This window comes from Hylobates moloch, unplaced genomic scaffold (genome assembly GCF_009828535.3).
Source record: "Hylobates moloch isolate HMO894 unplaced genomic scaffold, HMol_V3 SCAFFOLD_6, whole genome shotgun sequence".
Classification (NCBI taxonomy): Eukaryota; Metazoa; Chordata; class Mammalia; order Primates; family Hylobatidae; genus Hylobates; species Hylobates moloch.
In genome coordinates this window covers 5,908,172-5,935,326 of record NW_026652281.1, presented here as the reverse complement: position 1 = coordinate 5,935,326, position 27,155 = coordinate 5,908,172, and the positions used below count along the sequence as shown (strand labels likewise).

At 50.2% G+C, this 27,155-nt stretch overlaps 1 protein-coding gene across 2 annotated transcripts in view; it reads right to left on the bottom strand.

The window, feature by feature from the left end:
• The window catches only part of KCNG4 (potassium voltage-gated channel modifier subfamily G member 4), a 21,584-nt gene extending 6,350 nt beyond the window's left edge, over nt 1–15,234 (bottom strand). The window contains exons 1-2 of one of the 2 annotated variants that reach the window (XM_032155882.2): nt 14,900–15,234; nt 11,960–12,755 (exon numbers count right to left, since the gene is read on the bottom strand). In XM_032155882.2, coding sequence (XP_032011773.2) covers nt 11,960–12,755; nt 14,900–15,090 — 987 coding nt within the window. In that variant the 5' untranslated portion in view covers nt 15,091–15,234. Of the gene's footprint in view, nt 1–11,959; nt 12,756–14,312; nt 14,347–14,899 lie in introns of those variants that run through there. The other variant, XM_058440437.1, reaches the window with a different exon arrangement.
• Between the last annotated feature and the right edge of the window lie 11,921 nt (nt 15,235–27,155).

Below are 27,155 nucleotides of genomic sequence, written 5' to 3'. Positions count from 1 at the left end.
GGGCACCTTTCTGGCTGGACTTCTGTGTGGACTATTGCAGGGGTGGGAGGCAAAGGCAGCACTGCCAAGGGGTGGAGTCCAGAGTGTTTCAGCCTCTTCTTTGGAAACTGAAGCACAGAGAGGGGCAGTGGCCACTGCAAAGCCACACAGCAAGTTTTTAGCAAGATTGGAGAATCAGTAACTTTCTGTGCCCTACCAGCCTTCAAGCCCCCCAGAAACCATGTCTGCTTGTCTAGTTACAATACTCTCAGAGCCTAGCACAGTTTCAAATCCCATCTCTTCTGCTTACTTGGGCAAATCATTTGTCTCCTCTGGACTTTCAGTTGGCTAACCTCTGAAGGGCTGTCATGATTAATGGAAATTATGCATATAAAGCCATTAACAGGACCGTGTACCTAGCAGGCACAGGATGCACTGTAGCCATTTTAACACAATCATACATTGGTCATGGACCACAGTCTGCCTGGTCAGTGTAAGGGTAGCAATGCCTTCTTCCTATTGCTGGGTATTACAGGAAGATGAGGGGATTCTCCAACCCACCGAGAGGTCTTTGCCATGACTCCCCAAGGTTTGCTTCAGGATCCTGAAGGGCTCAGAAGTTTTGGGTTCTGATTCCCCAGCCCTGCTACGAACTTGCTGTGTGACTTTGCAGCGGCCACTGGCCCTCTCTGTGCTTCAGTTTCCAATGCAGAGTTTGGAACAGAATTGGTATTTCTAAAAGCTGATTTGGAAACCCTGGCAACAGAAGCCCCCAGGGTGGTTGTTGTAAACGCAGATTCTTGGGCCCCCATCGTAAAATCCAAACCTTAGGGTGGGCCTGGGAATCTACGTTTTGGAAACTCCCCCATTCATTCTGAGGCACCTGGAAGGTTTTCAGACTCTGAGCTAGATTCTGCCTACAAGGTTTCTTTCTTTGCAGACATCCTGGGAGTTTCTCCCTAGGCTTAAAATACTTATAGCCTGGGAGTAACTTTTCCACACCGATGACCTGATAGCTCAGGAAGGTGACTCCTGAGAGGCCGAGAAGGCTCTGCTGGGTCCTCCTCCTGCCTGTGGGGCTGGCGTTTGGACATTCAAGCCATGCACACTGGCTCCTCCCCTCCCATGGCCTGGCCCTCTGGCCATCTCTGTGGACTGCAGCAAGGGCTCTGCTCTGCCGCATCACTGCACCTGCATCAGGCTCTGCTGTGCATCCTAAATCCAGCCTCCCAGGACTGGTCCCTCAGAAATGCCAGCATTGGGGCAGGGGGTGTTTATGGAGTGTGGGCAGAGGAAATAATTCCCAGTTTAGCAAACATTTGAAGAAAAGAAAAAAGGGGAAAGAAGGAAAGAAAAAAGTTCTCCTTTCTCCATTTGTGGAAGTTCTGTGCTTAAACCCAGAAAGTTCCAGGTCCTAGGAACCCCCTGGGCCCTGGGCACACCCGGATGGTTGGTCACCCTATTCCTAGCCCTTGTCACAGGCAGAGCGAGGTGTGTTCTGGCTCCTTTCTGCAATGAAGAGGAGCAAGTGTTGGCCCGGAGAAGGTCCAGAGTGTGAATGATGAAACAACACGGATGAATCCCACAGGCATGAGGTAGAGCAAAGCAAGCCGGGTATGTGTTTCCATTTGCAGGACGCTCGAGAACAGGCAGCCTCATCTAGGGTGCACAAAGCGATCAGAACAGTGGCTGCCTCTGGGTAGTGTAGGGATGGCCTGTGAAGGGCCACGAGGGAGCTTTCTGCGGTCGCGGAAATATTCTATACTCAGAGGGGAGAGGCTGACACGGCTGCATCCGTTTATTAAATTCTACACCTAAGATTTGTGCATTTCAGTGCATGTACATTTTACCTGTACAACTGTAAAAGAAAAATAGTAACAAATGATGATAAGTGATTTGAGGTGGAGAGGGGGTGGAAAGAGAGGAAACAACAATGGCAGAATATTGGCTGGGCACAATGGCTCATGCCTGTAATCCCAGCACTTTGGGAGGGCAAGGCAGGTGGATCACCTGAGGTCAGGAGTTCGAGACCAGCCTGACTAATATGCTGAAACCTTGTCTCTACTAAAAATACAAAAATTAGCCAGGCCTGGTGACACATGCCTGTAATCCCAGCTACTTGGGAGGCTGAGGCAGGAGAATCGCTTGAACCTGGGAGGCGCAGGTTGCAGTGAGCCGAGATTGCACCACTGCACTGTAGCCTGGGCGATAGAGGGAGACTCCGTCTCAAAAAAAAAAAAAAAAAAGAAAAAGGCGGCAGAATATTGACCATTGTGTGTAGCTGAGTCATGATGGAGTCACGGTTTCCCAGAGGTTCCTTGTATTATTCTATTTACTTTGTAAATGTCTGAAGTTCTTCATGATGAAAAGTTAAAAAACAAAAATAAAGGATAATCAAAACTACAATAAGACACAATTTGACATCCACTAGGATGGCTAGAATCATAAAGACAGACAACAGCCAAGTGTCGGTGAGATTGTGGAGAAACTGGAACCCATCACTGCTGGTGGGATGGATGTAAAATGGGGCAGCGGCAGTGGAAACAGTTTGGCAGGTCCTCAAAGGTTAAACAGAGTTACCATGCAACCCAGCTGTTCCACTCCTAGGTGTATAGCTCAGACAAATGAAAGCACATGTCCACACAAAAACTTGTACACAGGCCAGGTGTGGTGGCTCACACCTGTAATCCTGGCACTTTGGGAGGCTGAGGCATGTGGATCACCTGGGGTCAGGAGTTTAAAACCAGCCTGGCCAACATGGTAAAACCCCATCTCTAATAAAAGTACAAAAATTAGCCAGGCATGGTGTCAGGTGCCTGTAATCCTAGCTACTCGGGAGGCTGAGGCAGGAGAATCACTTGAACTCAGGAGGTGGAGGTTGCAGGGAGCCAAGATTGTGCCACTGCACTGCAGCCTGGGAGACAGAGCTAGACTCTGTCTCAGAAAAAAACAAAACAAAACCCAAAAAAACTTGTACACAAAAGCCTATAATAGCTCCAAAGTAGAGACAACTTAAACATCCATAAACTGATGAGTGAATACATAAAATGCGGCCTATTCATACAATGGAATAGTAGTCAGCTGTGAAAAGGAATGAAGGGCTAAATCATGCTACAACATGGATGCACCTTGAAAACACGATGCTGAGTGAAAGAAGCCAGACACAGACACCACGTGTTGGATGATTCTATTTATGTGAGATGTCCAGAGCAGGCGAATCCACAGAGACAGAAAGCAGAGGGGTGGGTGTCCGGGGCTGGATGGAGGAGGAAGGTAGCAGTGATGGCTGCACAGCTCCATGATGATACTAAACATCACTGAAAGGTGCACTTTAAAAGGGCCAGTACTGTGGTAAGGGAGTTATAGTCTGAGTCTGAGCTGGCTGAACACTCCTGGGGGAGGCAGGAAGTGGGAGTAGTGGGGATCCCGCAGCCTGGCCCGCACCTGTTTCACGCAGCAGCAGAGCGGGACTTCCTGAGGGCAAAGCCGCTGCCCTGGGGGCTCTGCAGGTGCAATGAGGGCCAGTTCTGGAAGCTCCATCTGGGAGGGGCTCAGGGCCCACAATCTTGACCTTGGAGACTTCCTCATCCCGCTCTGTCCCTTCCAGCAAAATCCTGCCAGTCCCACTTTGGAACGTGGCCACCTCTCACTTCTGCAGCTCCTTAGTCAGAGCTGGTCCATTCCGCAGCTCGGCATCCCTCCCTCCCTTCGCTCCTGCTGTGAGTTCACCATTTGTGCCTCTGGCCCTGGCCTGAGGCCCTGAGCTGTTTCCTCTGAGGCTCTCCTGGGGCCTGGATGTGCTGACTCACTCTGCCCACTCCTTTAGCCACTTTTCTCTCAGTCAGCTGTGCCCTCCGCTACCCTCCCCTCCTTTATTCCACTCCCATGGGCCTCCCCCCAGGCACTAGTCACCCTGAGCCGTAATCCCTCCTCCCCAGGATCCCCCCCTGCACTCTGCCCACTCCTTCTAGCAGCTGTCCCCCCTTCCCAACCCTGGGACACAAGGGCTCTGAGAGTGCTGGAACCAACCAGACGGGGTCAGCCCCACCGTGGGACCTGGCCCACGAGTCATCTCTCTGAAGGTGTCTTCCCTTCTGTGAAATGGGCAAGGTAACGCTCATCCCACAGGGCAATTGTGGGCACGGAGGAGACCTGCTCAGGGATGCTGCAGTGTAGGAGCTTCCCCAATCTACACTGCTTCTCTTCTTCCTCAGTCCTCTCCCGCCGTTGCCCTCCGGTTCAGGCCCTGCAGCTGATCCATCATGGGCTCTCCATGGCCTTCACCTTGGGCGGGTTGGATGGCTGACTTCTTTTCTAGAGGTTCCAGCAAATTCTTACTAGAAAGCAGCTGCCACTGGGCTGGGCATGGTGGCTCACGCCTGTAATCCCAGCACTTTGGGAGGCTAAAGTGTACAGATCACTTGAGACAAGGGAGTTTGAGACCAGCCTGGCCAATGTGGGGAAACCGTCTCAACTAAAAACACAAAAATTAGACAGGTGTGGTGGTGCACGCCTGTAATCCCAGTTACTCGGGAGGCTGAGGCACGAGAATCACTTGAACCCAGGAGGTTGGAGGAGAGCTGAGATTGTACTACTGCACTCCAGCCTGGGCAACAGAGCAAGACCCTGTCTCAAAAAAAAGAAAAAAAAAAAAGCAGCTGCCACTGAGGGAGCATTACTAGCTTAGGTGCTGTTAGGCAAGTTACATAACTTCTTGAGGCCCAGTTTTCTGATCTGTAGAATGGGATAGCGGTGAGGATTAAATTGGGAAACGGAAATGACCAGCATAGGGCCAGGAACCCAGCAGAGGTCTAAGAAGTATCCACTGACTCTGAATCTCACAGTGGTTCTCCTGGTGTGGGGAGGGCGGGCCGCCATCCCATCGCTTCTGTCCTGGTGTCCCCTCAGCAGTCACCGAAGAAGAGACCTAGGGACTCTCCCAGTGTCCAGCACAGGCCTGGCCTGTGGGGGCCCTTCCTGAACGACTCATGAATGAGTGTGGGTGGCGGCGTCTGCATGGGGCATTTGCGGGGGGCTGGGATTTGGACCCGCAGAGGTGGGGGGAGTGTGAGGAGGCAGAGGAAACAGTGTCACCTGCAGAGCATCAAGGAGGCCCCAGGCCAGGAAACAGGGAATATTGCTTCTTGGCCGGGACATAGGGAGAGACACAGCTGTAGGAAAAAAACCAAAAGCAACAAAACTAGGATAAGTTAGCTAGAGCAATTACCAAATGGCACCGAGCACAGAGAAGCTCCAGAGAGCAGGCCAGTTCTTTAGGAAGCTGATTCATGGTCCGAGAAAGCGACAGAGGAGAAGGCAGGAACTGGCTCTCGTACGGGGCCTCTTACTAAAGGGTGAGGAGGCAGGGAGGTGGAAATGGCAGCCTAAAAGGTGAGCTGCATCCCGGGGAGGGGGCCCCAAGAGTCCCGCCTGGTCTTTGAAAAATCTCTGTGGGCCAGGCACAGTGGCTCATGTCTATAATCCCAGCAATTTGGGAGGCGAAGGCTAGTGGATCACCTGAGGTCAGGAGTTTGAAACCAGCCTGGCCAACATGGTAAAACCCCGTCTGTACTACAAATACAAAAATTAGCTGGCATGGTGGCAGGCGCCTGTAGTTCCAGCTACTCAGGAGGCTGAGGCAGGAGAATCGCTTGAACTCAGGAGGCGGAGGTTGCAGTAAGTTGATATTGTGCCACTGCACTCCAGCCTGGGTGACAGAGCGAGACTTCATCTCAAAAAAGAAAAAGAAAAAGCCAGGCGTGGTGGCGGGTGCCTGTAGTCCCAGCTACTCGGGAGGCTGAGGCAGGAGAATGGCGTGAACCCGGGAGGCGGAGCTTGCAGTGAGCCGAGATCACGCCACTGCACTCCAGCCTGGGTGACAGAGCAAGACTCCGTCTCAAAACAAACAAACAAACAAACCTCTCTCTGTGCCTTCCTTCCCCAGCCCTCCACCTTAGTAAGACACTGAAATGTCTACAGTCCAGGATGAGAGGGAAGGCGAGGACCAAAGAGCCCGCGCAGTTCTGCTCCCTAACCCCACCATGGTTCTGCAGAGACATCACCAAGGGCACTTTACTCGGTCGCCATAGGGTGTGCATGTCCCTTTGACAATATCCCTGAAAGCCCCAGGCAATGCTGTGGGCAGGAGTAGCACCCAAGGTGGGAGGAGAACTGTGGGAAGGCTGGCAGGGCTGGTCCTGAGCGTGGCGAGTTCCCCTACTTCTCCCACCGGGTCTCCAGCCAGAGCAGGCCCTCAGAAAAGACGCACTGAAAGCCGGAACAGAGGAGGAATGGGGGCAGACACTGGAAGGGGATGGAGAGGACATTTGAGCCACCGGCCCCTGACTTGGCCATTGCTATTCAGGTTGAAGGGAGCCAGGGACGGAGGCTGGTGAGCAGAGCAGCAGAGCAGGTGCACGGGTGTGAGCCCAGCCCCAAGGGGGAGCAAAACAACAAGCGTCCACTCTGTGCTGGCCCCTGATACACAGGCTCTCATTCAGTCCTCAGCACCACCCTTTGAATAGTATTATGATTGTCCTCTTTGCTGGGTGAGGAAATAGAGGCACGGAGAAAGAAAAGGACTTGTCCAAGGGCAGAGCCAGGAGTGGGAGAGCTGGGACTCAACCCACGATGAGCAGATTAAAGATGCTGGCCCTTTCCATGACCTGATACTATCTGCAGTGGTTGGGATGTCTTAGTAGCAGGAAAGAGGAAGAAAGATGGTCCACTGCAGGTGGCCAGTGGTGTTCAGGCTGCCAGGAGGGAGGGAAAGGCAGAGCTGCCAGGCCAGGGCTGAAGCCACATGGAGAGGGCACGAGGGATGAATGGCAGGGAGGACAATGAAGGCAGAGGGAAAGAAAGAACCTGGGAAACTGCAGCAAATAGACCAGGACAGGAGGCTGCAGGTGCCCAGCGCTGGAAGGACATTAGGGACCAGTCAGCCTGTAAAATGACAAGTCCAGACCATCATTTTACCAGCAGGAGGTTGAGGTTCAGGGGCAGATGTGACCTGCCCTGGATCTCCCAGTGCATTCAAGCGAGAGTCAGGGTTGGGTGTGGTGGCTCAAGCTTATAATCTCAGCACTTTGGGAGGCAGAGGCGGGTGGATCACCTGAGGTCAGGAGTTTGAGACCAGCCTGGGCAACATGGTGAAACCTCATCTCTACTAAAAATACAAAAATTAGCTGGGGATGGTGTTGGGTGCCTATAATCCCAGCTACTTGGGAAGCTGAGGCAGGAAAACTGCTGGAATCCGGGAGGTGGAGGTTGCAGTGAGCTGAGATCACACCACTGTGCTCTAGTCTGGGTGACAAAAGCAAAACTCCATCTCAAAAAAAAAAAAAAAAAAAAGCGTCAGGACTAGATCTCAAATCCTGCCTATTCAAAGGGGTCTGTGTGGCAGCCGTGGGAACAGAATCCTGGCTTCATGTCTCAAACCCATCTTGTTCCTTGGAGGTGGGGGTCGGTCTTTGGAGTGTGTCTTTCTATCTTCAGCTATCAACATGAAGCAGGTCATCAGCGCTGGATGGATAAACCAACAGTGGCATATACATACAGTGGAATAGTATTCAGCCATGAAGAGGAACGAAGGTCTGACACATGGCACAGTGCATGGACCTTGAAGACTTGATGCTGGAGCAGGAAGCCAGTCACAGAAGACCACATCTGGCATGACTCCTTTTCTATGAAATGCCCACAATAGGCTAATTCATGGAGATAGAAAGCAGATGGGTGGTTGCCAGGGGCTGGCGGGAGAGGAAGGAGGAGAGAATGCCTAGTTGGGACAGGGTTTTCTTTTGGAATGCTGAGAAAAGGCTTTGGAACTAAATAGAGGTGATGGTGGCTGCAGAAGATTGTGATTGTACTAAATGCCACTAAATTGTTCTCTTTAAGGTGCTCAATTTCATGTTATGTAAATGTCAACTCAAAAATGAAGCAGGGGGCTGGGGTGCAGTGGCTCATGCCTGTAATCTCAACGCTTTGGGAGGCCGAGGTGGGAGAATCACTTGAGCTCAGGAGTTTGAGACCAGCCTGGCCAACATGGTGAAATCCATCTCTACAAAATGTACAAAAATTAGCCAGGCGTGGTGATGCCTGCCTGTGGTCCCAGCTACTCAGGAGGCTGAGGTGGGAGGATCGCTTGAACCCGCGAGGCGGAGGCTGCAGTGAGCTGAGATTGTGCCACTGTACTCCAGCCTGGGTGGAGACAGAGTGAAACCCTGTCAAAAAAAAAAGAAAAAGAGCAGGGCTGCTCAGAATCTAAGCTCCAAGGAAATAAGAAATTTGTCTTCTCTCCAGCACCCAGAAGAATGGACTTTAGTAGGCAGTCAATGACTGTTGTTGAAGGACGGTAAAGGATGAATGTTTGGTTTCCTGTTAACTACTACCGAATGAATGAATGAATGATGATCAGTATGACAGACGTTCGCTGAGCACCTCTGTGTGTCGGCACTGTGCCAGCTGCTTTATGCACCACATGACCCCTTGAGGGAAGTGCTTAGAGCACCCCCATTTCATAGAGGAGGAAACTGAGGCTCAAGGAGTTTAAGTGACTTTCCCAAGATCCCTGGGTTAGTCATGGCTGAGGCCAAGATTGAAACCCAGGGCGTCTGGCCTTCACACCATCATGCTGGCCTGAGAGCTGTTTGACAAATTCTGGCTACCTCAGAAGCACAAAGTGCCCCCGATTCTGAGGTTCTAGACTAGAGGCGAAGTGGCCCAGAATTGAAAGTTAGGGCCGGGCACGGTGGTTCATGCTTGTAATCCTGGCACTTTGAGAGGCCAAGGCAGGCAGATTGCTTGAACTCAGGAGTTTGAGACCAGCCTGGGCAACATGGGGAAACCCTGTCTTTAGAAAAAATTAGCTGGGTGTGGTGACACACACCTGTAGTCCCAGCTACTTGGGGGGCTGAGGTGGGAGGATCACTTGAGCCCAGGAGACGCAGGCTGCAGTGAACTGCCAAGATCATGCCACTGCACACTAGCCTGGTGATAAAGTGAGACACTGTCTCAAATTTAGAAAAAGAGAGAAAGAAAGAGAAGGAAAGAAGGGAGGAAAAAGAAAGAAAAAGAAAAAGAAAGGAAAGAAAGATAGTATCAGTGTTGTGCAGTCATAGGGGGTCGGATTTTAGAGCCAATCGGAGGTGAGTTCAAATCTTAGCTCTGCCACTTACTGTGAGCTTAAGAAAGTGATAAAACCTCTCTGAGCCTCAGTTTCCTCATCTGTAAAATGGGGGTAGAAGTGGTATTCACTTCCCCTTGCTGCCACAGGGATGAAGTCAGTCCATGGTGTGAAATGCCAGCTTCATGAGCGGCAGTTAGGAGGCAATTGTTCTTTCATCCTTTTGGGGAAGAGTCCCCCTGGGAAATCCAGAACTTTAAAATCTGGTGCCCCTTAGAAGAGCTCAGGTAATGGCTTGGTCCTTCCTCTCTACACTGCCTCTTCCCTTCTCCATTGTAATTTTTTTTTGAGATGGAGTTTGGCTCTTGTTGCCCAGGCTGGAGTGCAGCGGCACAATCGTGGCTCACTGCAACCTCTGCCTGAGGGTTCAAGTGATTTTCCTGCCTCAGCCCCCCAAGTAGCTGGGATTACAGGCACATGCCACCACACCTGGCTAATTTTTTTGTGTTTTTTAGTAGAGATGGAGTTTTACCATGTTGGCCAGGCTGGTCTCGAACTCCTGACCTCAGGAGATCCACCAGCCTTGGCCTCCCAGGGTGCTGAGCTTACAGGCGTGAGCCACTGCACCCAGCCTCCATTGTAACTTGCAATCTCTGGCACAGATCTTTTACCCCACTATCGGGTTTATGCCAAGAGACATTGCTATGAGAAGGCAGAAAAACAGAAAACTGCTTACAGCAAATGTCCATCCATTGTTTCTGTTTCTGGTGGAAGAGTTCTGTGGGTGATAGCCCTGGGGTCTGCTCCCCCACCCATCGTGACATTAATTCTTCAGCGTGGATGCTATCAGGATCAATTTACAGGACACAGGCCCCACACTCAACGGCCACTGCCTGTCCCCAGAAGCAGCTGGTCCCTCTCAGACTGACATTCCCTGAGGGCAAATAAGGAATACAAAGCACGCGTGTCCAGGAAGAGGCCATCGTCCTTTCACGTAAATGTAAGGTCACCGTCTTGGGAGAACAAAGACTGCCCCGTCCTCAGCCTCCCTGCTCTCTGAATTATTATCTAAACAGGAACACAGACACTCTCCAGGCAGCACCTCAGCCTGTCTCTGGGCACACACACAAAGGCGCTTTCACTAAGCAGAAAGCATAAAGCTATTGTGGCTGGGCCCGGGCATAAATCTCTCTTGTCCCAGGAGGCGACGTGGCTCCCTGATCCTTGGCTGAAACTTCGGCTGCACAGGTCTGCAGGCCCACCTCTCCCCTCTAATTTGATTTCCCGAGTCGCTGTTAAGCCAGGCCTGGGTTCATACCCTGCGTAATTTTCAAAGCATTAGGTTTTGAAAAGATCTTGGCCCTCTGCACAACCGAAATCCTGGCTCCTACACAGTTTCTCCCCTCTCTGGAAATGTCTAAGAGGAACAGGCTTGTGGGCATCCAGGGGGATCAGGGCACCCTTAAGAAATGGGGTAGGAAGGTCACTTGTTTTGTCTCAATCTTTGTACTGCAGAGTCCACACATAAATATTTCTGTGAACAAGCAGGCTCTTAAATCACATGCTTTTATGCTGTAGAATGAAAAAATGCCTATGATTGCCATTATCGTCTTCTCCATGGGAAAACAAGCTGTTTAAAGGTCCAAATATTTTGTGGGGTTTTTTAGGGCCAAACTTTTGTAGGTTGGACAAGACACATTTTATTCAACCAATATGTACTGGGATCCTACTGTGTGTGAGGCATGGGCTATTCTCCATTTAAGTCCTTTCTATCTGGCAAGTTCTCTGATCCTGTTGTCTTGCCCTGGGACGTATCTTTAAGTGAAAAGAACTTAGGTGGGCTGGCAACTGTTATGAGCCAAATAGAGCAAGCACGATCTTATGTATGTGTTTACTTTCTCTCTCTGTTGATTACAAGGTAAGCTCCAAACCTTAAGATGACGGGCAGCCCTGGGGGAGCTCGGTGCTGGAGAGGAGTGATTTTTTAAATCAGGAAACAATCTAGTTTTCTGTTTGAAGCTTTCCAATAACCCTCTCAACCAAATGCTAGGTTCTTATTTCGCTTCTCAGACCATCTGGCCCCCGGAGGGAGGGAGGGTGTCTCAGGGTCTCCTGTAACTCCCTGCAAAGGGGATGAAGGTGTGGGGAAGCAACACTTTTTGCTCTGGCCTCCTGGGGCAGAGTGACTTACAAATCAGCTCATCTGTGAGTTTCCCAACCAGTGAGACTGGCCCAGACACTGAGCACTGCAGGGAAACTGAGGCCGGGGACCTTTGCATCATTGGTGTCCTTACCGTGGAGCTCCGAGGAAAATAAATGACCCGTGCCTCAGTTTCCTCATCTGAAAATGGAGTGGGGATGCCCAGGAGAATGTCAGCTCAAGAACGCAGGGATTTTATGTTTTTGACCTGGTCTAAGGGTTAGCACAGAGTGCTATTCAGTAAACACATGTTGAGTTCACTGGGTGAGTAAACCTTCAAGGTGATGTTACCCATTTCACAGAGGGGGAGACAGCCTCAGAGAGGAGGTGGAGTGATTTGCCTGTAGTCACAGAATCGGGAGAGCCAGGAGAGGTGACACTGGGTCTGTCTGGCCCACTGTGTCCATGCATGGCTGAGGGCCACATAATGACTTTCATGGTGAGCCTTAGGCACTTTTGCGTTTGTAGGACTCCAAAAAAAAAAAAGATGAAAAATTATCTTTTATGACTGATGACCTAATAATGAATATAACCCACGTTGGATAATATTCATTTTTTTTCTTCTTATTTTAAGACCTGAAGGCATTCAGGTCTTAAAAGACATCTCCGCCCAGGCACCCTGCGGGATGGAGCCGTGGGTCCCATCAGAGGCCACTCACCTGGTCCTCCTCTGCCCTGAGGTCGGGCATGGTGCTGACACACAGGCTGACGGCCGTGGTGGCCACGAAGAGGATGGAGAGGCAAGCGAAGACCTTCCCGGGCAGCCCGGACTGCGGGTTTTCCACCATCTCGCGCAGCCGGTTCATGCAGAGGCCCCAGCGGGAGGAGTGCGAGGCGGGGCGGCGGGTCTCCCTCTGCTGCCTCAGTACCTCCTCCCTGTGCAGCTTGGCCAGCTCCTCCAGCTCCTCTAGCTTCCTCAGCAGCTTCCGCAGGCAGCACCTCTCCAGGTGGGCCTCCTCGATGCCCCAGTAGGCCAGCTCCTCCTGGAAGGACAGCGCGCACATCTCCCGCAGGAGCACCAGCTTCCCGGCCGCCAGGAAGCTCACGATCACCCCGAAGGCGCTGGGGCTCCTGTCGAAGAAGAACTCCTGGCTGTCCTCGTCGTAATCATCGCAGAGCTGCGTGATCTCCTCGTAGCTCCGACAGAGCCTGAGTTTGCTCAGGCGGCTCAGAGGGAACTGGTCCAGTGTGCTCCAGGGGAGGAGATACCTCCTGCCCCCAACGTTGATCAGGATCTCCTTCTTCAGGTCCACCGGGGAGGCGCCCAGGGCACCCACTTTCCGCACCCTCCGGTAGTAAAGGCCCTTGATGGACGGCGTCTCCATTGGGCTGGACAGGAGCTGACTCCAAGGGCTGTGGGAACCATAGTGGTGGTGTCTGGGATGCAGGCTCCGTTCTCTGGCAGGCATGGGCATTGCTGAAGACCGCCAGGTGGGAAGCGCTGGGTTTACCAGTCTGACACCCAAAGGACAAAGAGCAAGAAAAAGGAAGGGAAGTCAGTCTTGGGGCAAAGAGTCCTGGATGTCACGACTGCAGATATTCTTGCATGTGCTTTCCTGTGACTGCATCTACATGGCTTGTTCTTTTAACCTTTAGTTCAAGACGTATTTATTGGGCACCTACTACGTGCTTGAGATGCATCAGTGAACAAAACCCTTCCCTGGTGGAACATCTACTGACATCTCAGAAGGATGTCTCCAGAACAGACGTTGCACGGATGGGGACTTGAGTAATTCAGTCCTGAGCTGGACAAGTCAGAGTGGTGCCACTTCTGGGCTCTGTGGTCTCAGGTATGTGGCTTAACCTCTCTGATCCCAGCATCATTCATTCAAATGACAAGACTCATACTAATCTAGCAAGATACAGGTGCTTAAAAATAGAGTTTAAGAATGTAGGCTCTCAAGTTCACTGGCAGGGACCGACCCCTCATGGACTGCCAGCACAGGTGGGTAACTCAGTGTCTCTGAGTCCTTTGCTTTATCCGTATGACTGGGGCAGTTTGAGTGCCCACATCGTAGGGCATGGCAAGGGTTATATGCAGTAATATACAAGAAAGTGTGTATTAATAACACTTTTAGATGCTTCTGACATGCGTGGCTTCCCCTAACTCACCTCAACAACCTCATGAGGTAGACATAAGAGCTCCACTTTACAGATAAGGAGACTGATGCGTGGAATGCTTGTGTGTCTTGCCTACTGTTTAGCACGCACCTGACACCAGGGAGGTTCGGTGAGGGTCTGTTATTAAAGGTTCGAGCAGACCAGGAATGTGACTGTCCTTAGCAAGCATCTAAGCATCTAGGTTTCAGGAAGAGCTCCACCAGTCTCGCTTAATCCCTCTTGGTTGCTTCCTCATTTGGGGAGGCCTTTGCTAAGGGGATGGAGGAGCATTGCATACTTGCAATCGCAGTACTCCTCCATGTTCGTTGCGTGCTTGCCTCAGCCATCCTTGCTGTGTGACCTCCAGCCAGTTACTCCCCCTCTCTGGGCCCGCAGGCTTTTATCTGCAGAACGAAGGGGCCTCCAGCTGCAGTGGTTCACGCCTGTAATCCCAGCACTTTGCGAGGCAGAGGCAGGCAGATCATCTGAGGTCAGGAGTTTGAGACCAGACTGGCCAATGAAACCCTGTGTCTACTAAAAATACAAAAATTAGCTAGGCATGGTGGCATGTGCCTGTAGTCCCAGCTACTCGGGAGGCTGAGGCAGGAGAATCGCTTGAACCCAGGAGGCAGAGGCTGCAGTAAGCCGAGATTGCGCCATTGCACTCCAGCCTGGGCAATAGAGCGAGACTCCGTCTCAAAAAGAAAAAAACAAAAAAAATGATGGGGCCTCTAATGCTGTCTCCGTTTCAGACCTATATGAGGTGCTTGACTTCGTGTGAGTGTTTTAGATTTAGCCAATTCACATATTTAAAAAGTCCTTTCCATAATATTTCTCACCTTCAGATCCTGCAACTATTTCTTATGCTATTCATTCTAGCCAAAGCCATTTCCAAAGCATCTATAAGCTTACATTTTCAGATGCACTCCACTCCAGTCAAGAGAAAAACTCGGCAGCGGAATGGAAATCAAAGTTCCTCTCAATTTCAGCGCCGGCTGGATTCTGGTGGGTAGTGGAGAGTGAATCGTAGCCTATTTCACACTCTTGCTGCCTACACAACATTCTGTTGTTCTGAATGCATTACTTTGCTCACAGGGAATGGCCAGAGGAGGATGAGGAGCCTGCAGAGAGAAGAGTATTTTGAAATCCGGGGAGCCCTTTGCAAGCTTCCACATTTTCCCAGTGCAAAAACCAAGACCCAGCGAGCGGAAGTAACTTGTCCAAGGTCACACAGCAAATCCGAATCCAACCCAGCACTCTGTCCCCCAGCCTGGGGCTCCTTCCAGAACCTGAAAACTGCCCTTTCTGCATTCACGGAATAAACCCAATTTTGCAATCTACGGCTCTCCAAACAGCTGGCAAACAGCTCCTTCCAGAGCATGGGAAAGGAATTCACTCAAAACAGCACTTTTGCCAAGGATGTTTGACAGCATCAACTTCCCCCTGGCCCCCGCCCGCCCTGCAGCAAGCACTAACTCTTCCCCTCAAGTTTCACTCACCTTCTTGTCTCAGGGAGCCAGTTTCCAGCTGTTTCTCTGCCAGGCAAGGGGAGCCCATGTCTTGGTGCCCAGGGAAGGGACAGGTTTGTGGTGGAGATGAAGGGGAAGAAAAAATCTCCTAAACAGCAGTTTCTAGAAGAGTTAGTTTCCAATCTTTCTTCCTGTGCCTCCTCCAGAAACCAGAAGTTCATTCATTCTGCATCTCTCTCTCCAGCAGCTGCAGGAGGGCCCTGGGGGATTGAGGTGGGATTTTTTTTAAAGGACCCAGAAGTCCCTTTCCTTATGAGAGATGAGGGTCCGGGGGTTCTTGCTGGGAGGGAGCCAGGGCAGCTGTCCTGGTTGAGCAGCGGACTCTGCACTTCAAGTCCCACGGGGACAGCCACTATGGTCCTGCAAGAGAGGCCAGTGTGGGGGGGGTGGAATGGGAAGGGCTTAGAAATAATCTCTCCATCAGCCAGCAGCAGGAAGGAGCAGCAGCCGCTGCCACTCTGCCAACCGCCTAGGAGGCAAGGGGAGCTGTCCTCCCTCCCCTGGCATGGAGGAGCACAACTCGGGAGGGGCAGAGGGCAACTTGGTGCCGGAGGCATCTGCAGCTACCTGTCCCCAGGCACCCCAGAGTCTGTCGGGGTATGCTGATGACGGTGACAGGCTCAAGTTGAAGCTGCAGGAGGAACTTTTTGCTGCTTTTAACCAGCCCAGGCCTGGGACAGGTTCAGACAGAAGCCCAGGCTCTGAGCGCCGGGTGGGAGTCCGGGGGGCTGCGTTACAGAATGGGAATAGGAAGAGCTGTGAGCTTGGAATTCACACACATGCCTGGATCCTGGCTCCTATGTGAAAGGCTGGGTGACCTTAGGCAGGTGAGGTAGTGCTTCTGAGCCTCAGTTGTCTTGTCTCTAAAACATGGGAATGAGAGAGGGTTCAGGGAATGTCAGAACCATAAGTGCAAGCTCCTGTGCTGGTTGGATGGTTGGCTGGGTGAAAAGGAAGAGGCATCAGTACAGGGCCTGGGTGTGAACTTGGACTCTGCACTGTCTGGCTGTGTGTCCTTGGTCAGTCACTTCACCTCTCTGGGCCTTGGGTTTCTCAGTCAAATGAGGACATTGAAACCAACGATGGCTGCAATTGCAAAACCAGCGTCTTGTAGGTGCTCACTGCACCTACATGTTCTGCATTTCTTGACTGTTCTTCATTTTCTTAAGTGGTTTTGAAGCCCAGGCTCTTGGCTTCTGAATGTAAGTTATCTTCACTGCATTTGATAGTTGAGGCCCTGGAGGTCTGAGAAGAGGCTTGCTCCAGGTCATCTTGCTGGTTAGAACCATCACTTAGGCCAGGTGTGGTGGCTCACAGCTGTAATCACAGCACTTTGGAGGCGGAGGCGGGCAGATCACAAAGTCAGGAGTTTGAGACCAGCCTGGCCAACATAGTGAAACCCTGTCTCTACTAAAAATACAAAAATTAGCTGGGCATGGCGGCAGGTGCCTGTAATCCCGGCTACTTGGGGGGGGTGAGGCAGGAGAATTGCTTGAACCTGGGAGGCGGAGGTTGCAGTGAGCTGAGGTTGTGCCACTGCACTCCAGCCTGGGGGACAAAGTGAGACTGTGTCTCAAAAAAAAAAAAAAAAAAAAAGAAGAACCATCACTTAACAGAAGCTTGAGTTTTGATGGGAGGAGCCAGGAGTGAGGGAGATTAGAGGGTGAGCCTCCCACAGCTGCCTGCAAGGGGGTGACAGGTGCTGCTGGCCTAGGTGGGCTCTCTGTGGCCTTGGCAATGGGAACGAATCCAGGCAGAGCAGAGAACTGACTGAACGGAGGTCCATCTGGTGTTGCAGTTTTCAAATGGTATTGCTTGAAACCTTAGGGCTCTGCAGAAATGACTGAGGGGCCTGGCCTGGGGCAGTGACAACGGGGACGATGAACCCCTGGACCTGCTGCCTCAGCCATGGCAGCTGTACTCTGATCTGTTTCCATAAGACTGTAAGTGTAACCCCAATAAAGGCTGTGGCCCAGAGTGGTTCAGTGTCCCCTCAGAGCCACTCAAAGAGATCCCAGCGCACCTGCCAGTAATGGAGAAGCTTCCTTCCCTCCTTCCTCTGACTCCTCTGTTCCTCAGACCCCACAGCTGCTCCAATGGTGCTCTTAGAAGAGACTTCAGAATTGTCTTTCCAGCTCATGTTCCTCCCACTACCCCAGCTGGCTCCCCACCTCTCTCAGCTGTTTCTTATTTGTCTGGATTTAGCCTCTCTGGTTAAATCTCCCCTCACTTATCCCCCTTCCTCTCAGTTCTCTCTGGATCCTGAGTATACAGGTTCAAATCAATAATTTACCAATTCCCTGCTGGGTGACCTTGAGCAAATTTCTTAACCTCTCTGTGTCTTAAATTTTTTTGTCTGTGACCTGAAGATGATAGCACCATCGATTTGTTGTGAGTTTTGAACAAATCAGTTTACATTGATAAGGCTCTTAGAAGACTGCCTGTCATAAAAGTGAGTCCTATTCAAATGCTTGCTATTATTATGATTATCTTTTTTTTTTTTTTTTTTTTTTTTTGAGACAGAGTCTCGCTCTGTTGCCCAGGCTGGAGCGAAGTGGCAAGATCTTGGTGCACTGGAGCCTCCATCTCCAGGTTCGAGCAATTCTTGATCCTCAGCCTCCTGAGTAGCTGGGATTACAGGCGCCCGCCACCATACCCAGCTAATTTTTGGTTTTTTAGTAAAGACAGGGTTTCCCCATGTTGGCCAGGCTGGTCTTGATCTCCTGGCCTCAAGTGATCCACCTGCCTCTGCCTCCCAATGTGCTGGGATTACAGGTGTCAGCCACCGTGCCCGGCCATGATTACCATCTTAGCAATTTTTTTCCAAATTACCCAGGAAAGATTTAGTGTAAATACAGGAGTCTGCTGCTCAAAAACTTTTCTAAAAGAAGGCTTGATTTACTGACCTAGTGCAGGTCCCTCATTTTACCTATTCAGGAACTGAGACACAGCGGGGGGGAGAGCCCTGCCTGAGCCCTTCCAGCCAGTGGATGGCACTGCCAGGCTCAGTGTGGACTCGCAGTCCAGTGCTCTTTCCACAGTTCAGTGCCTTCTGTCAATATGGTCACTTTGCCCAGGTTGTGGGACCTTTCCCTCAGCCTAGTGTTCAGCCCCGTCAGCCCCTTCCCCAGGGCATCCACTCAGCCCTTCTTCAGGTCTTCGTGAAGTCCCAGCCACCTTTTGGCTTAGTGCTACTGTCTTCTTATCCCCAGTGTCCCTCCCTGGTATGGACACTTGACCTCAGCTAATCAGGGCCAGTAACCCATCTCCTATCATCTTGGCATCCTTGAAGTCTGGAACTCGAGGCATACGTAGAAATGCCCCACCCAGATGTCTTCTGCCACATTTTTCTGATCAAGGGATGAGCCACAGTGACCACATGTGAGTTTCTTATGGCTGTGGTAACAACCCCAATGTAGAAGCTTTAAATAATGCAAATTTGGCTGGGTGTGGTGGTTTCTGCCTGTAATCCCAGCACTTTGGGAGGCCGAAGTGGGTGGATCACGAGGTCAGGAGATTGAGACTATCCTGGCCAACATGGTGAAACCTCATCTCTACTAAAAATACAAAAATTAGCTGGGTGTGGCGGTGCATGCATGTAATCTCAGCACTTTGGGAGGCCGAAGTGGGTGGATCACGAGGTCAGAAGATCAAGGCTATCCTGGCCAACATGGTGAAACCTCGTCTCTACTAAAAATACAAAAATTAGCTGGGTGTGGCGGTGCGTGCCTGTAATCCCAGCTACTTGGGAGGCTGAGGCAGGAGAATCGCTTGAACCCAGGAGGTGGAGGTTGCAGTGAGCCGAGATCATGCCACTGCACTCCAGCCTGGTGACAGAGCTAGACTCCCTCTCAAAAAAAAAAAAATAATAATAATAATTTTTAAAAAAAGCAAATGTATTCTCTTACAGTTCTAGAGGCCAGAAGTCTAAAAGGGGTCTCACAGGGATAAAGTCAGGGTGTTGGCAGGACTGGGATTTTTCCGGAGGCTGTAGGGGAGAATGCGTTTCCGTACCCTCTCCAGCTCCTAGAGACCTCCTGCATCCCTTGACTTGTGGCCCCTTCTCCATCTTCAAAGCCTGCAGTTACATCACTCCGACCTCTGCTTCTGTGCTCTCATGTTCATCTCTGACTCGCCTCCTCCTCTTTCCCTTGTAAGGACACTTGTGATTACATTGAGCGCCCTGGATAATTTGGGATTGTCTTCCAGTTTTAAGATTCTTAATCACAACTGCAAAATCTCTTTTGCCATGCAAAGGAACTTATTTCCATATTTACAGGTTGCATGAGCATCTTTGCAGGGTTGGGGGGGCATTATTCTGCCTGTCACAGATGTATTTATTTCTAGTACACCTCCTCCTGGCCCCAGCCAACCAGATAGGACCAAGATTTTTTTGTCCAATCAGACAAAGGAAGGACACCTACCCAGAGAGGGCTTCACCCATAGGCTGAGATGAACCAATCAAATTTGCTCTCCCTCTTTCCTGAGAATTTGGACCCAAAGACATGGAGACTTTGGCGTGGTAGTGGGTGCTGGCCCTGTAAGGTCATCTAGAAGTGGGGCTGGTGGCTGCATTGGGCTGTGGGTGAGGAGGAGTAGCAGAGGAAGCCACAGGAAGAAGAAGAGTTCCCACTGACCCAGAGTTAACTTCTGTAAAGCCCATAGAACTCGGCCCTGCTCTACCTAATACATCAAGCAGCATCATCATCATCATCATCATCATCATCATTAGACTGAACATGTCTCTCTGTGCTGTTTTGGTAGGAGGACCCCAAGTCCCCAAATTGGTGGATGTGATCACATCTAGTTCTTACCTTCTTAGATGTCACCAAGGCCTGGCTCTTTCCTGAAGTGTCCTTCCGAAGAGGGAGTTGTCTTTGTCCCACAAAATGGAGCAAGAAAAGCGGGAGCCCTGTGAGAGGCAGAATATCGGCCTCCAAAACATATCTATGTCCCACTTGCTGAAGTTGCATGTGTGTTACTTGACATGGCAAAGGGGAATTAAGGTTGCAGATGGAATTAAGCGTGCTCATCAGCTGATTTTAAGTAGTGAGAGGATCCTGAATTCACCAGGTGGGCCCAGTGTCCTCATGGGTCCTTAAATGTGGAAGAGCGAGGCAGAAAAGAGAGAGTATGAGAGAGTGATGTGAGGAAGCACTCAATCAGACACTGCCAGCTTTGACAATGGAGGAAGGGGCCATGAGCCAGGGAATGCAGGTGACCTCTAAAAGCTGGAAAAGACAGTGAATAAATTCTCCCCTGGAGCCTCCAGGAAAGAACATGGCCCTGCAGATACCTGGATTGTAGTGCTGTAAGACTCATTTTAGACTTCTGGCCTCCAGAACTGTAAGATATTAAATTTGCATTATTTTAAGCCACTAAGTTTATGGCTTTTGTTATAGCAGCCATAGCTAATTAATACAGCCCTGCCTGAAGGAGGGGATAGGCCAGTCACAAACAATCAGGGATATTTGCAATTTGCTGAGGATAAGGCCCTGCCTTGTCTATCTAGCCAGGCCGCCCAGCACCTGCTTGCAGAAGTTAGGATCCCTCCCTCCACAGGACATACATTGATTGACCATCTACTGTCATGGCTGTGTTGCTCACTGGCTGTGTGACCTCAGGCAAGTCACCTTTCCTCTCTGTGCCTCAGGACAGCGGAGGTCACGATAGTCCTCGCCTCTCAGGGTTACTGTAAGGAGCAAATGAACGCATACACGTAAGGCCTTTCAGTCTCTGGCACTCACATGCTCAGTAAGTGTTAGCCGTTACTATTTTCATCATCTTCACTGCTATCTATTATTACAGGGGCTGAAAGTCTCCTGGTAACAGCATGAGAGGAGCTGGAGTCAATGAAATCCCAGGCTGCCATGAGCATGCAGAGGAGCTTTGTAACACCTGCGTGATATTAATTGCTAATAGCTGGCTTTCTAGGGGAAAAAAAGCTCCTGATACGTGGTGGTTGCCAGGTGCCGTGGCGTAAGTGCCTCTGTCATGGCCAGTGTCGAGCCAGCAACAGTATCGTTGAACAGGGAGTTGGGAAGAGATGCCAAGGATGGGCTGTTGCAAGCCTGCGCCTGTGGTCCCCAGTACATCACTGTGACTGTTGCTCCCCGGGAAGGTCAGGGGAGGCTCCTAAAGGTAGAATCCCTGATTAATCAAACTTGAGGGGTGAGCAGCAGCTAGCAAGATGGATAAGCGGGTGCTGGCAGCAGGGGCAGGTTGAGTCAAGGCAGATGGGCTGGAGAACACGGTGCTTCTGGGAAGCTGAAACGGATTCAGCAGGACCAGAGAGTTGGACATGAAGTGGTAAGTACCAAGAAGAAGGGCAGAGAGGCAGGTGGGCATCAGAAAATGAAGGGTCTTCTCTATTTTGCTGAGGACCGTGGACTTTATGTGGTGGGAAAAGCATGGGGAACCCCTAGTGAATTTATAGCTGTGGTTCTCTACCCTGGAACATTCTAGAATCACCTGGGGAGCTTAAAAAAATCTCCAATGACTGGGCCACATCTTAGTCAGAACCTCAGGGGTTGGGGCCTCACTTATAGGGTTGCTTTGATGTCTCTTCACGATTCTGCTGTGCAGTCAGAGTTGGGGACGGGTGGCTTTCAGTTAGGAGAACCGTGATCAGATAGGTGTTTTCAAGAGCTCATTTGAGCTGCTCAGATATTGCTGAAGGCAGTGTATGTGGGTGCAGTCCTTTTAAAGGGCAGTTTGGTGCCATTGATCAAAACAAGAGATGCAGACCTACTCTGACCTGCAGTCACAGGTCTAGGCATTTATTCTGCAGCTATACTTGCTCATGTGTACAAAGACGTGTGGATTATTACAGTGTTGCTTGTGATAGTGGTGGGTTGGAAACGACCAAAATATTCCTCATTAAGGGACTGGCTAAGTAAATGATGGTCGTAAAGGCAAGAGAAAACTCTGCAGCTCTTCAAAAGAATCAGGAGAATCTATACACACCGCCGTCAAGGCCCAGCAAGACACACAGAGCAAGCTGCAGAACAGACCTCACTGTATGCACCAGCCTGCATCAAAATAGTCAAGGGTAGTGTGTGAGTTCGTTTGATTTCTGAAAAATGATTAAGAAATTAGAAATGGTGGTTGCCTCTGGGAAGGGAAACTGAGGGACTTGGGAGAGGAGGTGAGAGGGAAATTTCCTTTTCTCTCTCTGTATCATTTTATGTTGCTTAAGTGAAATTAAAAGGCATGCTGAGAAGGAGACAGCCTGGAAGAAAGAGATCATGTATCAGCCCAGGCTGGAGGTGATGAGAGCATAAATAAGGGCTCATCTGTGCGGCTAGAGGTTGAGAGAGGAACTGGAATAAACAGGAGGAAGGTGGAGAAGGTACTGAATAGACAGCAGCAGCTGGGCGGGGGGGGCCCTGACCTGAACTCAGCTGTTTCAGCTTGGGTTACACCACAACAGGGGAAATTAGGCTGGAGTACAGTGGTGAAATCTCGGCTCCCTGCAACCTCTGCCCCCCAGGTTCAAGCGATTCTCCTGTCTCGGCCTCCGGAGTAGCTGGGATTACAAGCGTGTGCCACCATGCCTAGCTAATTTTTGTATTTTTAGTAGAGATGGGGTTTCGCCATGTTGGCGAGGCTGGTCTCAAACTCCTGACCTCAGGTGATCCACCCGCCTCAGCCTCCCAAAGTACTGGGATTACAGGCGTGAGCCCCTGTGCCTGGCATACATCGGGGCAGTTGGTTCCCGCTCAAGGCCTCAGACTCCACTGGAGTAACATGAGCACAATCCTCGGGCCCCCAGGATCATTCAGAATGGACTCACTGGGGAAACTAAGCTCAGTAATTTTCATTATGGACTTGAAGTAAAAGCACACTCAGATCTTTACCACGGAGAGTCCCAAAGTCACGATGCCTCCAGGAGCTGGGGAAGTGACACAAGGCAGGCTGGGTTGGGGCTTGGCAAAACGGGGAGCCCAAACCCCCAACTCATGAAGGTGGAATGTGGGTCTAGTGTTGCAGTGTTTTTCCATTTGGACAGAAGAGATATTATTTTGATCTTAATGCTAAATCTCTCAAATTCTTTTTTTTTTTTTTTAAGACAGGGGCTCACTCTGTCACCCAGGCTGGAGTACAGTGGTATGATCTTGGCTCACTGCAAGCTCCGGCCCCCAAGCTCAAGCAATCCTTCCAACTCAGCCACCCAAGTAGCTTGGACTAAAGGTTCGTGCCACCATGCCAGGCTAATTTTTGTTTGTATTTTTAGTAGAGATGGGGTTTCACCATGTTGGCCAGGCTGATCTCAAATTCCTGGGCTCAAGTGATCAGCCCGCCTCGACCTCCCAAATTGCTGGGATTACAGGCATGAGCTACCACACCCTGCCTAAATCTGTCAAATTCTAAATGTTACCAACCAACTCCAAAATTTACAAGGCACCATGGAGCTGAACATATGTGTTTCTGATGACCTAACAATTCCGCTCCTAGTTGGATACCCATGAGAGACGTGCACATATGCTCACCAGGTAGGAGATTTGTCACAGTGCTGTTTCATGACAGCCGCAGATTGGAATGTCCACTAACAGGAGAATGGACAAATCAATCATAGCAGAGCCACACCATGGACTATCACACGGCAGTGAGAATGTGTGCACCACAGCCATTTGCAGCAATGCAGAAGTACCTCCCAGTGAGCATGCTGATGGAAGACACCAGACCCAAAAAGAGCACAGCCAGCCTGATTCCATGTATGGGAAGTTCAGAACCAGGCAACACTACTCTGCGGTGGTACAAGTCAGGAAGATGATTCCCTTTGGGAGGGCATCATGACTGGGAGGGACACAGGAGTGGGGGTCAGGGGCTGGGAATGTTGTTTTTGGGGGCTGATGACACAGTGTTCAGTTTGTACAACTGATCCGTGCACTTCAGTATGTATGTTATATTTCAACTCAAAACGTTTTTGTTTTTTTTTTTTAAAAACCAAAAACAACAAAAAAACCAAGCATAGCTGTGGAGGGTCGAATAAGACATATCAATGGGCTGATTCAGCCTTGGCTGCAGGTCACGATCAGGTATCACAGTGAGTGGCTTCCAAGTGGCTGGGCCTTCGAAGCTGCTTGAGCCCCAGAAGCCTCATTTTTTTAATCAGTCACCACTGAAGCCTGCAAGTATACCAGCTCTGTGTCCATCTCTTCACCTGTGACCACCCTTCCTCCTCCTCTGCCTCCCTTCCTGGTGGAATGCTGAGGTCTTGAGAATGGAGGAAAGGCAGAGATCAAGGTTGGCCCTGATACCTTCTGACCATGTTCTGTCTTCCTTTTCTGGGAAGGAAGAGGGATCTGGTTGGACCATTTACAGCCACTTAAGCTTCCTGTTTAAAAATATTGCTCAGGATGTAATTATCACCATTGAAAGGTGCAGGCTGTTTCTGAGAGCGAGTCTGTCCTCAGGCATTTGTGGGTTGTCAGGGACAGCCCCTGCTACAAAGGGACGTGTAGTTGAGTTAAAACTGTAAATGCCAGGCAGCTGAAGCTCTGGCAGTGGCAGAGTCCTTTCTTTTGGAGCAAGGTGACTCTCCAAGGAGACCTGACATTCTTAGATTCTGATTGGAGAGTTAGCAAGCAGACCAAGGGCTGGGGTCTCGGCCCCCCAGATCCTATTATCTATTTATGATGAAATGTTCTCAAGCAAGTGGAAAAATTACAAGATGGGTACAATGAATATCTCTATTCAGTACCTAGACTCATCGTTACTAGCAGTTTGCCATATTGACTTTATACATGCATATAGATATACATATAATTTTTTTTCTCCTCAAGGCGCTTCAAAGTAAGTTGCAGACATGGATATTTTGCCCTTGAATTCTTCCCCATGGACATTCAGAAAAATAAGGATAACTTTCTACATAACCACAAAATCCTCGTCAAGTTGAACACAATTAACAATTATTCCCTAATACCATCTCATATCTACCCTGTATTCAAATTTCCTCGTCTCCAAAAGGTCTCTTATGGTTGTTTTTATTTAAAAGAAAAAAAAAATCTAAGATCCAATTAAGGGTTAATTGAGGGTTATGTTTCTTTGCTCATTGAATCTCAAACGCTCCTCTGTTCTTTCCAGCACCTTCCTTTGTCTCCTGTATGACACTGACTTTTTAAAGAGATCAGGCCAGTTGGCTGGGAGACTGTTCCTCCTTTTGGATTTATCCAATTACTGCCAGCTGTCCCGCTCTCCCCTCTTTGTCTGGAAATGAGGTCTAAAGTGTTGCCTGCACTTGATTTCAGCAGTTTTGGCAAGAACGCTTCCTAGGTGGAGACGCTGGGAGCTCAGTGTGCCTGGCTGTCCGCCCTGGGTGAGGCTGGGCGCCTGGCTTGGTTAAGGTGGTCACAGCAGAGGCCACCACTGCAAGGGAATGCTTTCTCTTTGCCCTGAGCAAGTATGCTGGGGGAGATGTTTGGCCCTAAATCTCATAATTCTTTGGTCCTGTGGAGCAGAAGGTACAGGAGCTCAGGGGTTTTGCATGTGGATTAGGAGTGCTAATGTGCCCTCCACAGGAGGCTGCTTCCCAGCACTCACAGTCAAGAGACAACACATGTCATTGTTTCTCCTTTGCTAGGTTGGGGTGTCAAGAATGGCCAGTGCAGCATCGCTATCACTTCTTATGGCCCCATTCTTTCTGCGTACTCATTTTTTTTTTTTTTTGAGATGGAGTCTCACTCTGTCGCCCAGGCTGGAGTGCAGTGGCGCGATCTCGGCTCATTGCAAGCTCCACCTCCCATGTTCAAGTGATTCTCCTGCCTCAGCCTCCCGACAGAAGGAATTACATGTGTGTACCATGACGCCAGGTTAATTTTTGTATCTTTAGTAGAGATGGGGTTTCGCCATGTTGGCCAGGCTGGTCTCAAACTCCTGACCTCAAGCCATCTGCCCACCTCGGCCTCCCAAAGTGCTGGGGTTACAGGTGTGAGCCACCATGCCTGGCTTCTTCGTACTCGTCTTAATTAGCCCTTCCAGCAGCCTTTCAGGTCGATCCGATTATTCTCCCAGTTTAGAGATGGAGACACTGAGGCTTGGAGAAGTTAAGGAACTTGCCCACGACACCCAGGATTCAAAACCAGGTGGTCTCCTCCCAACCATTCTTCTGTATGTCGCCAATATTTTCACTTCCACTAAGACTACATTTCTAGGGCTGTGTCCCTGCCTCAGGAGGTAGCAGAGGCCAGGAAAAGGGTTCATGGTTGAGTAAGAAGCATGAGACAAAATGGGGTATAGACTGAGCTGTGACTGGTAACGTTAAGGTTACTAAGATCCTGAATTTTACTTTTAATTTAACCTGTTTTTAATCTTTGTATGTCATTTTGAAACCTGCTTATGATCATAATGATTTAATAGGACATATTGGCAACTGTAATAGTTATAGCCTTTTAAATATTTTTTGAAGGCTGGGACAGTTGGCTAGTTGATTGGGCCTGTACAATCATGTTAGAGGTACTGGGTCCTGTGGGATGTCGACTTTCTGCTGAATTGTGCCATGGACAGGGCATGATTGTGGAGTCCAAGGGGCATTCAGGGTGAAAAAGACAGAGCCCTGTTGGATGCAGTGGCTCATGCCTGTAATCCCAACACTTTGGGAGGCTAAGGTGGGCGGATCGCTTGAGGCCAGGAGTTCAATATTAGCCTGGGCAACATAGCGAAACCCTGTCTCTACAAAAAATACAAAAATTAACCAAACTTGGTGGTGCACACCTGTGGTCCCAGCTACTCAGGAGGCTGAGGTGGGAGGATCACTTAAGGCCGGATGGTCAAGGCTGCAGTGAGCCATGATTGCACCACTGCACTCCAGCCTGGGTGACAGAGTGAGACCCTATCTCAAAAAAGAAAAAAGGAAGAAGACACAGCCCTGGCCTTAGGCCTTCCCATGGGGAGACAGATTCATAACCGAGTCCCTCATAGCAAAGATGAGTTTAGAGTAAGGAGGATGGAGTGTAACCACTGAGTCTGGGGAGGACAGGGAAAAACTGAGATTGGTTCGCATTGGGAGAATCCAAGGAAGAGTTTTGGAGGAAAGGGCATTGAGCTGGGCATGGACATATGGGCCGGAGGTTGGGCAGTAGCACTGATGAAGGCCTTTGGGCTGAGGGGAGTGCAGGAGTGAGGGTTGAGGTGTATAGGGTGGGGCATGTCTGTGTGGCTGGCACAGGACAGCCGGGGATTAGGTTAGAAAGGAACACGGGGTTAGAGCAAAGATGGCGCTGAA